General features: G+C 38.0%; 1 protein-coding gene across 5 annotated transcripts in view; it reads right to left on the bottom strand.

The window, feature by feature from the left end:
- Positions 1-14,446, bottom strand: part of PAPOLA (poly(A) polymerase alpha) — a 74,492-nt gene that overhangs the window by 47,062 nt on the left and 12,984 nt on the right. For all 5 annotated transcript variants that reach the window (XM_006159971.3, XM_027776379.1, XM_006159969.3 and 2 more), the window contains exons 2-6: positions 10,180-10,353; positions 9,227-9,293; positions 3,433-3,514; positions 1,486-1,595; positions 977-1,030 (exon numbers count right to left, since the gene is read on the bottom strand). In XM_006159971.3, coding sequence (XP_006160033.1) covers positions 977-1,030; positions 1,486-1,595; positions 3,433-3,514; positions 9,227-9,293; positions 10,180-10,353 — 487 coding nt within the window. The remainder of the gene's footprint in view (positions 1-976; positions 1,031-1,485; positions 1,596-3,432; positions 3,515-9,226; positions 9,294-10,179; positions 10,354-14,446) is intronic.

Here is a 14,446-nt window from a genome sequence, read left to right as displayed (position 1 = left end):
GTAGATAAAATAGAGGGGCGGGGGGGGGTGCAGAACAATTATTACACTTCCAGTTTGTAAAACTTTATACTTTCCATTATTCTATCAGTGATGCCCAAGGACCATTATGCACAGAACAAATAAATAACTACGGCTGTTCTGCTTCTCTATAAGCTTTGTTCCCATTACTCTCACCACGCAGTCTGGAAGCAGCCTAGGAGACACAAACACCAGCTCAAGAATATGAGTTTATAAATCCTCCCCAATCAGAACACATTTCAGCACATTTACTATTAGGTTCACACTTTTCTCCAACTTCTTAAGAAATATTTAAATTAAATGAGGTCGGGACCAGCAGTTGGCATAATGGCTATGTCGCTGGACTCCCATGTAGTTGACCACGGTTCGAGTCCCAGACCCGGTGGCTTAAACTCACGCCAGGCCATGTGTGCGTGCATGCCCAAGATCCCAAGAGGTGAATGGAAGAAAACGGACTGTGGCGTGGCCATCCCCCCTGGGGGGGTGAGTTCTCGCTTTCTGTCTCTCTTCGTCTTTCTGGTGAGCGTACGCCCCCTATTACAAAAACCTCTCCCCAAAAAAGGGGGGGGGGAAATTAATTAATTAAATGAGATCAAGGTGAAGTGCTACTTGCAAAAATATATTGTGATATTGCCTTAATGAGACTGAAACTTCACAAAAGTTGCATATGGGAAAACTATCAAAAACAAACAAACAAACAAACAAAAAAAAACCACCATGGTTTATGGTAGTTTCATTGTTTCTGTCTTAGCCCCTAAATTAACTTAGTACTAAAAAAAAAAAAAAAGTATGTTCTACAAAGAATAGGCATTCACACCATTAAAAATCCTTAATTATAAATTAAGATCACAAGCAATACACCAATTATAAAACTTTCTATAAAATCAAGCTTTTAACGTCCGTTGGTCAAAATTAGTGACATCACATAGCAAAACCATCTATATGAGATATACCTTACCTCTATCCCATCAAAACAGAGTTTTATAACGGGCACAAACGCCTCTTCAACAGCCTATAAGAAAAATAAACAAGCTTCATGCCTCTGAAACACACATTAGGCATCTACTAGTCTTCATGCTTTTAAATCAAGGTAATACTTGAAATTGTTTAAACATAATTTAGTATAATGTGTGACATAAAATTAGTTCTCTTTAGCTCTTAAGACACTGGGCTCTTCAATCAGACAAAGTAGATCAGAAATCAAGATCTAATCCTTGATTTCTGCCACTCATCAGATGTGTGATCATGGCCAGATTACTTAATATTTTTTGTTTCCCTCTATTTCCTCTTCTGTGAAGTTTACAGATTTATTATTTTAGGCTTAATGTAAACAAAAGGCAAGCATACATGTTAGGTGCTTAGAACAAACTGTAAGAGCTCAATAAATGATGGCTATACCATAAAATTCACTTGATGGACTAAACTGATTTTATAGCTCCTCCCCTTTCACCCCGAACATTTACGCACTCTTAAATCTTTTACTTCTTCCTGTAATTTCAACTTATCATAGAATGAGGTGAAAAAGTCACTTCGATCAACATGTCTTGGTGCAACACACAACGCATCAATATCGGCACCTAAAAAAAATTAAGCCCATCAACCACTAATTAATATTACAAGAAAATTATTTTGCATCTTATCATGGCAGTACTTGATGTTGAGAATCCATTTAACATTATATTTGTGATCCTCTAAAAAATGCACCACCCTTTAATGAAAATTACCAACCAGTAAAAGAAAATGTAGTTCAAATCAAAAGAGTATGCTTTTTCCTGTAGCATCCTCTATTTCCAGTGACCCACGTTAACCAAGAGTTCCAAAACAGGTGGCTCAGATAGGACTTTCAGAGTGAAGAGAGGGACTTATTCAAGCATATACATCCAGGATCTTTATTTCATCTATCATGGCCACGTTCGTAAGTTAAACAAAAAACATCATATGTGACTAGGGTGTATAGATTTAGTTCTGAACCCTGAATGATACCTATGGAATAAACTTTAGTGACAAACCCTGACAAGAATCCAAAGAGGCAGACCATGGTAAGATATTGATCATTTATTTAGTGTTTAATAGAAGGTCAATGCTGAGTGTACAGAAAGGAGAATTAAAATAAAAAATTTGGATCATAAAAGGGGAAGATCAACAGGGAATCAGATCAACAGTTATTTTCCTAAAAGACGCACTACTCTGAAGGCTGTTTATTTAGAATATCATGAAGGAAGAGAAGGGTGTATAGTGCGGAAGACACATCAAACATCAAAAGCAAAAGTACTACAACAGGGACAGAGTGACAGGAGAGAGAGAAAGGAAAAGTGATCAGAACACAGAGAATACTACTAGCAGATACTTCCAAAACTAAAAGGTCAGTAGTTAATGGTTAAAGAGTAGTCACAGGCTGCCTGAGTTCCACTTGTTCTGCAAAGTAGATGTATGGGAGACCCTACTCAAGCTTTGTTAAAGCCTATGACTTAATCCTATCTGTTATGTGAAAATGGAAGTACTATGAGGAATAAATAAGATAATAAAGACCACAAGTTTTAGTTCAATGCCCCCACCAAAGAGTTCAATTAATGTTCTCTGTCATGGTAACATTTTTATTACATGTTCATTTGCAGAGAAGAAAAAGCTAAAAGTGTAAATAAGAAAATATTCATAGTGATTTTCAATGAATGTAGATATATACTTTTTGTTTTCTGGTTAGTTCTATTTTACAATTTGTCTATAACAAAGGTATGAGAAAAAGAAACCCCACAAGCTTTCCCTAAAGGCTTTACAGCACTTTTGTTCTGGTTTCTAGAGTGATAGCTTTCAGGTAGGAGAGAATGGTACATGGAGAGTACTGCTGGTCAAGAACTCTCCAAGGGGGAAAATATTTTTTATCTGCACTCTCCAGTGCAATAGCCAATACCCACATGTGGCTATTAAACATATAAAATGTGCTTCCACTAAGACACTAAATTAATTTTTTTTTTGAGAGAGATTTTTTTCTGCTATAGGGTGTGTACACTCACTGGAGAGACAGAAAGTGAGAAATCACCCCCCAGGGGGGATGGCCACACCACAATCCCTTGTCCTCCACTCTCCTCTAGGGATTTTGGACACACATGCACACGCACGTGACCGGTGTGAGTTTTAAGCCACTGGATCCAAGACTCAAACCATGACTGACTACATGGGAGTCCGGCAACGTAACCATTACACCATGTGCTGGTCCCTGAGTTTCTAATTTTACCTCATTTTAGTACTGCGTTAGACATTATAGAGATAGAAGAAAACATTACTAATGTCTTTTTAATACATTCAGACTCTCTGAAGTATCTTCTCTTCCATAAAAACCTAATAAGCTGTGTGACACACACACAATTAACTGAGAGGAAAATCTTGTAATTCTCAAGATACGTAAAACATATTTACCTTTTGTGTGTACTCCTAATCTATAAGATCCAAATGTAAAAATTTTTCCTCCAACATTTTCAATTACAGATTGTGGAAGATTCTGTTAAAAAAAAAAAAACAAAAAGTGGTTATTCTGTCAGTGGAGCACAGAGGAAACCATTTCAAATGATACCATATTTTAAAAACAAAACTAGAAACCAAAGTATAATGAAAATGCAAATTTAGAGAGATTCAAATTCTAAAAGTTCCGCAAACATTTTTAAAAAGAAATCAGCCCTTTATACTTTGGTGGACTTCTAAACATACTTTGGAAGTCATGGCATATTTTTCTGTTTCTCTATGCAAAAATTTGTCATGACTTTTCCAATGACCCAATAAATCAATCTAATTTGATTATGTAATTTTCAACTTTCAATATAATGTTATTTTCTGATGACCCACACTATTTTAGAGTTGTTCCACATTTCTGAAAACTACTATGAAGACAACTGTGATAGAAGAAAGCATTCTAATTAACATTAGAATCAGAGATTTTATTCATACTAAAGATGCTACAGAGAATAAATCACGCAGGTAGTGAAACAGATATTCTGATTATTTAGTTGAAAAGATTATATTCAATGATCATATCCCACTGCATGTTAGGCAAAACGTTTAATATCCAAAAGTGACTTGAAAGTCGAGATTTCCAAAATGCTTTGGTGAGGCGATTTTTAAGAGTAACTAACCTCACTGAAGGTTTCGTACTTAGGAAAAGCAGAACCATCAGGAAGAGGGAAATAGCAAAGCATTCAAAATGTACCCTTCTGGTCCTGGCACAACTATAAACACTACGGTGGGCACTAAATGGCCTTGGACATAAATAAAATGATGTGATGTCTATACAGACAAAAAACAATTCTAATGAGTGCTAGATCAATATTTCTTTTGTTTCTAAATACTTAGTATAATAAAGTCTCTATTGAGTTCCAGGATATACATGAGACCATACCACCCCACTGCCCAAGAAAAACACAAATGTCATAAAAGAAATGTTATCTAATACCCCCACCAAAACCCTAAAAACAAGTTCTAAAAATTCAGAGACTTCTTTGCCTTTAAAGGCAGGCTAAACCTTCACTACAGAAAATAAAACATATATGTAATGATACACTTTTTAAGCAAGCAAAGCCTTTGTCTTCCTATATTTAGATATTATAAAGGTATTTACATTTTAAAATCTCATTTGAAACGTGAACCTGATTATTTAAAATAAGTCAGCAAAATACAAGCTGAAACAGACCTACACAGGAACTTATGGAGAAACTACCTTAGAAAACATATCTGTAATTTTCTCTAGTAAGACAGAGAAATCTTTTGGACAAGCACCCTCCAAAAGAACTCTGCAAGGATGTAAACAAACTGTACAAAGGATAGTCCTATAAAACGCCAGTTCTTATTGATTACTCTCACTTTTGAGATTACTCTCACCTACTAGCACTTGAAATATGGCTAAGGATATGAATGTCTAGTTAAATATTAAATAACTACATGTGCCAAGTGATTACTGCATTGCTATTCTTTTAGACATTAATCTTTTTACCTATTATGATCGTTGTAACTCAGAAATTAAGCTTTCTTATTCAGGTCATTAAAAAACATTCAATTGCTGGGACCAGCAGATGGTGATAATGATTTTGTCACAGGATTCCCACATAGTCGACTGCGGTTTGAGTCCTGGACCCGGAGGCATAAAACTCATGTCGGGCACCTGTCTGTGCATATCCGAGATCCCTAGAGGGAAATGGAGGAGGAGGGATTTCAGTATGGCCATTTCCCCAGGGGTAATTTCTCACTTTCTGTCTCTCTGTCTCTAAAGTGAACACACACACTCTATAGCAAAAATCTCTTTAAAAAAAAAAATTTTTTTTTCAGTTTAAATCTTAAAACTACTTGGGAAAGGGACCAGCAGGTGGCATAGTGGTTAAGGCGATGGACATTCCCACATGGCCGACCACATTTTGAGTCCTGGACCTGGTGGCTTGCTTTCTCACTTCCCTTCTCTTTCTCTGTGTATCTCTCTGGTCAAAATAAAATAAATGAATAAATAAAGTTAAATAATTCTTTAAAAAAAAAAAAAACTACTTGGAAAAAAAATCTCCCTGCAAAAGCCACAAAAGACCAAACTTACGAAGCCTCTCCTCTTTAGTCCCATTTTATGACTACCTGCAACTACAGAGTCCGGCTATGAAGAAAAGTACACAGACAAATCTGGATAGGAATGTGCATTAATGTGCTGATGCAAGCAATTTTTCCTCTCAGGAAAACCAGCAGGAAGAACTGTATAAAAAATGATTGGCTTAAGAAATGTACCAGGCAATCATGCACCTGAAACAAAAGTGTGGATGAGACAGAACTATGCTTTCACATTAAGGAAACAAAGTCTGGCCGTATCCACTTGATTAGGGCTTTAAACTAAGTTGTCTTTAAAAAGGGCTTAAATCAAAGCTATGATTTCTACACAAGGTTAACACTTGGCTCAATACATGGTTTAAAAATACTGGGATCAACAGGTGGCATGGTGGTTAAGGTGCTCGACACTCCCACATTGGAAACCATAGTCCAAGTCCCGGACCTGGTGGCCTGCTTTCTCACTTTACTTCCCTTTCTGTGTCTTTCTCTGGTCAAATTAAAGAATAAATGAATGAATGAATAAAAGATTAAAAAAATACATTTTGGGGCCAGCAGGTGGTGAATGATTAAAAAAAATACATTTTGGGGCCAGCAGGTGGTGTGGTGATTAAGATGCTGGATTCCCACATGGCTGTCCATGGTGTATGTTCAAGACCTGGTGGCTTGAAAATCAAATCAATGCATTTTGCAGGCATGCCCAAAATCCCAGGAGGAGAATGAAGGAAAAGGGATTAAGGCATGGCCATCAGCCCTGAAGAGTAATTTCTCACTGTCTCTCTCTCTCTTTGGAAAGTAAACATGCCCTATGGCAATCAATCAATCAATTAATCACTTCACTACTTCAGACATCTTTTGCTCAACTCAAACTATTTATCAGAAATTCTAGTAGTAAGAAATGTAGTACAGGGACAGCCAAATGGTGCCTTGGTTAAGACAGCTAGATCCCATTTGGCCAAATACGTGGTTTGAGTCCCGAACCCAGTGGCTTAAAACTCAAGCCAGGCACATGTGTATACATGCCCAAAATTTCAGGGGAGCAGTCTCTTCTGTATAGAAGAGACTGTGGTATAGCAATACCCTCCCTGCTAGGGGATGATATCTCACTTTCCCTCTCTCTCCCACCCCACCCATCATGGAGTACATGTGCCCTGTATCGATACTTTAAAATAACAATAACAAGCAAACAAAACAAATACAGTATTCAAAATACACAATTTAGGGCTGACCACAGTAGTTAGGTATTGTGCATTGGGAGCCAGATCCATATGGACCATCACAGTTCAAATCCCAACCCTGGAGGCTTGAAGACATGCCAGGCATGTGTCCATGTGTGCAAGTCTAAAATCCTGACAGCACAGAGAAAGGGAGAAAAGGGGCTTGTGGCACAACCACACCCCACAGGGATGGCTTTCTTCTTTTTCTCTCCCTGGCAAGTGCATACATTCTCTGGTAATAAAAATACAAAAACAAATTTAAAATTCCACGATTTAAGATACTCTAGTTGCTCAAGTTTTACCTGGTTGTTTTAAATAAAGGGGGACTTCAAAAAGTTAATTAAAAAGGGAACCAGCAGTTAGCGTAATGGCTATGTCACTGGACTCCCACGTAGTCCACCGCAGTTCGCGTACCGGACCTGGTGGCTTAAAACTCACTCCGGGCACGTGTGCATGCGTGCCCAAGATCCTGAGAGGAAAATGGAGGAGAAGGGATTGCGGCGTGACCATCCCCTCTGGGGGGTGATTTCTCGCTTTCTGTCTCTATGTCTCTCTCTGTCTGTCTGGCAAGCGCACGCGCCCTATGGTGAAAACCTCTCAAAAAAAAAAAGTTAATTAAAAATAAATCTAATACATGAGTTTTGAAGCCAAAAATTTTGAAATCCATGCATAGTTTTTCCATGACATGCATTTTCTATGAACTTTTTGAAGACTCCTATGTTTACACTGTTTTACAAAAAAATTACAAATTTGACTAAAACCAAAAAACATTAACTTTTCTTCTAAGTTGGAAAGTTAGAAGAACTTTCACTGCCCAGTAAGATTTTTCTTCTACCCTTGGTTCTCTTCTCATCAAGTTCTCAATTATATTAAGGTTAAATGTGCATTTTGTGTTACCCTGAAAAAATTACTATTTATGGGTTTTTTTCACTAAGTCAAATGAACTCCACACACAATTTTAACAATACATTTCCTTTAGGAGAAACCCAGATAAAATTCATGAGTTGCGTGTATGAGTATTCATAATAAAGTACTAAGGAAAGCAGAGATTATTATCATTACCAAAAACTAAATAAGCAGAGATATTCAATGTACACGTTTAATACATGAGAACTTTTTAAAAGCTTATTGTTACAAGATTTCTGAAAAAAGCAACGATATTCTCAAATACATCAAACATTTTTAAAGCACCTTTTCAGGAAAGCATTTATTATTTATATGAAGAGCATAAAATAGTTTACCAATAACTAAGTTTCATCTTATAAAAACTGCTTAACTCAGGGCCAGCAGGTGGCTTGGTGGTTAAGGGCACTGAACTCCCACATTACCGACCATGGTTCAAGTCCTAGACCTGGAGGCTTGCTTTCTCATTCTCTCTCTCTCTCTCTCTCTCTCTCTCTCTCATTCTTTCTCTGGCCAACTTAAAACAAAATAAATAAATAAATAAATAAATAAATAAAACAATTGTTAAAAAAAAAAAAAACCCTGCTTAATTCAAGGCCAGCCCATGGCCAACTGGTTAAGGTAGCTGGATCCCACATGGCCAACCAGCAGATTAAAAATTATGTGGATGGGAACCAGCAGTCAGCGTAATGGCTATGTCGCTGGACTCCCACGCAGTCGACAGCGGTTCGCGTCCCGGACCCGGTGGCTTAAAACTCACACCAGGCGCGTGTGCGTGCATGCCCAAGATCCAGAGAGGAGAATGGAGGAGAAGGGATTGCGGCGTGACCATCCCCCCTGGGGGGTGATTTCTCGCTTTCTGTCTGTGTCTCTCTCTGTCTGGCAAGCGCACGCACCCTATAGCGAAAAACCTCTCCAAAAAAGAAAAAAAATTATGTGGGGTACATGTACATGACTGCCCAGAGTCCTGAAAGGAGGAAGAGCCGGTGGGGTGTTTTCTTTCATTCCCTCTCTGTCAAGCACACACAGCCTATGGCAAACTTAAAAAAAAAAAAAATCTACTTAATTCAATTTTTTTCTTTCTTTCTTTTTTTTTTTTTTTTTTGGTGGTGGGGGGGAACAGGGTGTGTGCGATTTCCAGAAAGAGACAGAGAGACAGAAAGCGAGAGATCATCTCCCGGGGCGATGGCCACACCACAATCCCTTCTCCTCCATTCTCCTCTTGGGATGTTGGCATGCACGCACACATGCCTGGCATGAGTTTAAGCCACTGGATCCAGGACTCAAACCGTGGTCGACTACATGGGAGTCTAGCGACATAGCCATTACGCCAAAGCTGGTCCCTGGCTTTTCTTTCTTCTAAAGTAACTAGAACCAAAATATAAACTGTTACCGATAGTCTAAAACAGATTCCACATTTATGTCATTAAATCAATCCAATCAGAACAGATTACAGAAGACAATCACTATGTTCAGGTAGCTGGATATGGCTAATTATTTCACATTCAAAATGGTCATCTTACCTTGCTTTCACTGATTTCTCGTATCCACTCTTTTACCAGGTTATTTAATTTTCCCAAAATTAAAATCCTGTTGATAAAGCAATTACCAATCAAGTTATTTGTTATTCCAGGTCATGATTGATTAAATGAAGTTTTTAATCTGTGTCGTCCTAAATTTTAAGTTTTTAAATGATCAGAAATAAAGTCCATAGTAGTTAGCTAACTACAGATACTGTTAAACTGGGTAAAGCAATCATTCCCCTTTCTCCTGACAATTTTGCACCATAACCAAAATCGTCAATACTCAAAATTAAAAGAATGGAATTCTATATAGAAAAAGTTTCATAATGAGCTAATTACCATTTTTGCCTGAAGGAGACATGTAAATTTCAAATAACCCTTACCTTGTAAGCAACTAGAAAATCCCTCAAACTTAGTTTATTTCAACTTTAAAAAAGAATATGGGACCAGACAGTGGCCTGATTGTTGGCCACATGGCCAACCAGACCATGCAGCCTGAAAAACATGCAGAGCACATGTGCCCAGAAATCCCAAAGGAGGGAGAGGAGGAGAAAGGATCAAGGATGGCATGAACATCCCCAGGGGGGTGCTTTGTCACTTTCCCTCTTTGTCTCTCACTTAAGAGTACACACACCCTCTGGTGAATTTCAAAAAAGGATTATAGAGGCCAGTAGGTGGTGTAGTGGTTAAGACAAGGGACTCCCATGTGGCTGACCATGGTTCAAGTCCTGGAACCTAGCGGTTTGAAAAATCATACCAGGTACCTGTGCAGACATGCCCAAAATCCAAGGAGGAGAACAGAGAAGGGGCTGCTATATGGTCATCCCCCCTAGGGGGTGATTTCTCACTTTCCCTTTCACTGTCTCTCTCTGGTGAGTGCATGCATCCTTTGGCCAAAACCTTTAAAAAAAGAAGAAGAAGAAGAAATTTAAACACACACATTATCTACATACCTGCGCTGCAGTTCCTCTTCCTCTTCAAAAACCCCAAAGGGCTTCAGAGTCTCAATTAGTTTCTGTGTAAGTATGCAGTCAGTCTCCTTGGGGGCTGCTAAGCTGATAGGAGAAGTAATGCCATAGTGCTTCTGTGGCGGTTGTGTTTGTTGTGATCCCTGCGTTGTAACTGGACTACAAATATAAGTGGATAAAATTACTGCCAAAATAAGAAAAGCCCCACACTTTGAAGCAAGTCAGCATGACAGAAAAATATACTGTATTAAAATAAATATCTAAACATAACCTCCAAATTTTACTTTCAAAAACCATTTTGTCTTACAACAAAAAGCAACCAAAGCAAATGGCAAAAATAAATACATTTATTTCTCCTCCTGACCCAGGAATTTTAACTTTGTAACTACCAAATAAAACATAAAAATCCAGATAAATTATACTGAGAAAGAAAATGCAATCCTGAATGTAAACACCTAAGAAGTTTTAAGTGTACAAGTCAAAATCTATTAACACTTCTTTCTAACATACTGATAAAACATACTACAAAATATTTGACCAATACAAGAGATTCCCTAATGGAACTTAGCAACTGACTCAGAATGAATAAACTTCATAGTGAGGCAAATAGCTTAATCTACACAAACACAATGTGAGGGTTAAAAACCATATCCACACTGAGCTTGTCACTGACTTTAAGCGATTTTATACTTCAATAATGATGCTAGTAAAAGGCTCTTTTACTTTTAAGAGAATTTCCAGTTCTATATAATGAACAGAATTTTAACACTACTGGTTAAAAGGCAGAGCATGCTTTAATGCTTAAGAAAGTAATCTTTATTCGTAAAATAATTTTTAAAAATCTTGTTTTCTATTCTCTTCTAAATCGTAACTTAAAAGTGAACAAAGACTGAAAATAAACAATTGCTGATATGCTCTGCGTTCATGCTGGAAAAAAGTATCTTATACACTGTAAAGATGTAGTGATTATTAAAATTAAATTTTAAAAGTATTAAAAATAACAAAGAAAAATGGTTAAGATATTAACAAGTTGAATAATTTTCTACCTGAAACTATAACAATCTGCTTCAATAACTTGCCAAATCTAAGAACGCTATGGAGGTAAATCACATTCTACACATCACAAAGTCCATACTGCTCACTAGCCACTGGGCTATATTCACCTAATCTGCATTTTCTGTGTTAGTCATACACTATCTCAATTTGAACACAGATTCCATAGTAACATTTACTAAATTAATATGAATCAGATTTATCTCTTAGTTATGAGTTCATCCTCCTATTTTATTAATCTAAACCGCACAGCTATACGAAGTTATGCTATAATAATCCTCCACATTAGCACCAAGTATTTTTGGAAGACTAAATTAAAATGTTGTATTTTTCAAACTTATGCACCATCTATGACTAAAATATACACATTAATTGTAACTGAATTCAGACTGTCTTGGTTATTACATGTTTTTGTTTAACTGATACAGTTCTGCAAAACTGTCATAAAAAATGTGGCCCTAGGGACCAGCAGGTGGCATGGTGGTTAAAGCACTGGACATTCCCACATGGCTGACCATGGTTTAAGTTCCAGACCTGGTGGCTTGCTTTCTCACTCCCCCCCATTCCTGTGTGTGTGTGTGTGTGTGTGTGTGTGTGTGTATGTCTGGTCAAAGTAAAATAAACGAATGAATAAAATTAAATAAATAATTCTTTAAAACAATGTGGCCCTAAAAACTGCCAATCATGAGAAACCTTCCCTTATACCACATGCTAATAGATTTCACATAAATTTACTTACTTATATTTACTCTTTTTTTTAGACTTTTGCCAGACTTTTTTTTAGACTTTTGCACATACACTTGCCAGAGACGAGATAGACAGAAAGGGAGGGAAACTGAAAATTCACCTTCCAACAGGAGATGGCCACGCCACAATCCCTTCTCCATTTTCTCCTCAGGATTTTGGGGATGCATGCACACGTGCCTTGTGTTTTTCAAGCTATCAGTTACAAGACTCAACCACAGAGTAAGCTATGCGTGACTCAGAGCCTTAACCACTGTCATCTACTGGCCCTTACTTTTTTATTTTTGCAGGAATGGTTTTTTCCCAACTCTATTGAGAGATCATTTATATACAAAAATAAAAAGAGAGAGCGAGCCAGCTCTAAAGCACAACAGTGAAGTGCTATGCACTGGGAGCCAGATCCCACACAGCCACAGGGTTGGCCTGGCAACTTGAAACACGTGCTAGGCGCAAGTGCATACAAACCATGACAGGATGGAAGAAAGGAAAAAGGAACTGCAGTGTGACTATGCATCACTGGGGGACGTATTCTCTGTCTCTCTGGTAAGCACATGTGCCCTTTAGCAATTTAAGAAAATCTGAACATCAATAATGTACACAATTTGGTGCATTTAGACATATGTATTATACATTTCTGTTTCAAGTTCCAGACCTGTTGGCTTGCTTTCTCACTCCCCCCCATTCCTGTGTGTGTGTGTGTGTGTGTGTGTGTGTGTGTGTGTGTGTATGTCTGGTCAAAGTAAAATAAACGAATGAATAAAATTAAATAAATAATTCTTTAAAACAATGTGGCCCTAAAAACTGCCAATCATGAGAAACCTTCCCTTATACCACATGCTAATAGATTTCACATAAATTTACTTACTTATATTTACTCTTTTTTTTAGACTTTTGCCAGACTTTTTTTTAGACTTTTGCACATACACTTGCCAGAGACGAGATAGACAGAAAGGGAGGGAAACTGAAAATTCACCTTCCAACAGGAGATGGCCACGCCACAATCCCTTCTCCATTTTCTCCTCAGGATTTTGGGGATGCATGCACACGTGCCTTGTGTTTTTCAAGCTATCAGTTACAAGACTCAACCACAGAGTAAGCTATGCGTGACTCAGAGCCTTAACCACTGTCATCTACTGGCCCTTACTTTTTTATTTTTGCAGGAATGGTTTTTTCCCAACTCTATTGAGAGATCATTTATATACAAAAATAAAAAGAGAGAGCGAGCCAGCTCTAAAGCACAACAGTGAAGTGCTATGCACTGGGAGCCAGATCCCACACAGCCACAGGGTTGGCCTGGCAACTTGAAACACGTGCTAGGCGCAAGTGCATACAAACCATGACAGGATGGAAGAAAGGAAAAAGGAACTGCAGTGTGACTATGCATCACTGGGGGACGTATTCTCTGTCTCTCTGGTAAGCACATGTGCCCTTTAGCAATTTAAGAAAATCTGAACATCAATAATGTACACAATTTGGTGCATTTAGACATATGTATTATACATTTCTGTTTCAATCACCACAATCAAGGTAATAAACAATATTGCACAATCCCTTCTTGACTTCTCCATCTGGTAGACTTTGGGCACTTTGGGCATGCATGCAGTGTCCAGTGTGTTTTCCAAGCTGTTAGGGCCAGGCTTCAAACCACACAGCCAGCCATGTGGGATCCAGCTCTCTCAACCACTAGACCACAGAGCCAGTGGGGTGTGTGTGTGTGTGTGTGTTAAGAATATTTAAACAGATCTATTCTCTTAAAATTTTAAGTGTGAAATACCTTAAATATTTAGATGCAGAAAAGCACATTTACCACATATTTAAGCATAATTGTATTCTTTGTGTTGTTCATTGCTTTTGCTTTTTATTTTTGGCCACAGGGCGAGTGCTCTCACCTACCTATAATCCAAATAAACATCCTGTTCATTTTTAAGACATGGCTAAAGTATTCTTGAAAGTTTTAATTCTGGGGCCAGCAGGTGGCATAGTAGTTAAGGTGCTGAACTCCCCCCACACAGCCAACCATGGTTCAAGTCTCAGACCTAGCGCCTGACACATGTGCGTGCACCCGAAATCCTGAGAGAATGGAGAAGAAGGGATTATGGTGTGCCTATCTCCCTGTGTGTGTATGTGTGTGTGGGGGGTGATTTCTCACTTTCCCTCTTATCTGCCTCTTTCCAGAGGATGAACATGCCCCACAGCAAAAATCTTAAAAAAAAAAAAAAAAAGAGAGAGAAAGAAAGATTCTTTCCAGATTAGAGTAAGATATAAATACCAGGGTCAGCCAGGTAGCACTGTGATTAAGGATGCTGTATCTCACACAGCCCAAAATGCAGTTTGAGTCCTAAACACACCAAGTACACACAAATATGCACATGTCCAAAATCCAGAGAAGAGAGCGGGAGAGAGAAAGGACTGTAGCAAGGGCCTCCCCCTTGGGGGATGCTTTCTCACATTCTCT

This window comes from Tupaia chinensis, unplaced genomic scaffold (genome assembly GCF_000334495.1).
Source record: "Tupaia chinensis unplaced genomic scaffold, TupChi_1.0 Scaffold000671_1, whole genome shotgun sequence".
NCBI lineage: Eukaryota > Metazoa > Chordata > Mammalia > Scandentia > Tupaiidae > Tupaia > Tupaia belangeri.
The sequence above is the reverse complement of the archived record's forward strand: the minus strand, read 5'-3'. Positions and strand labels throughout refer to the sequence as shown.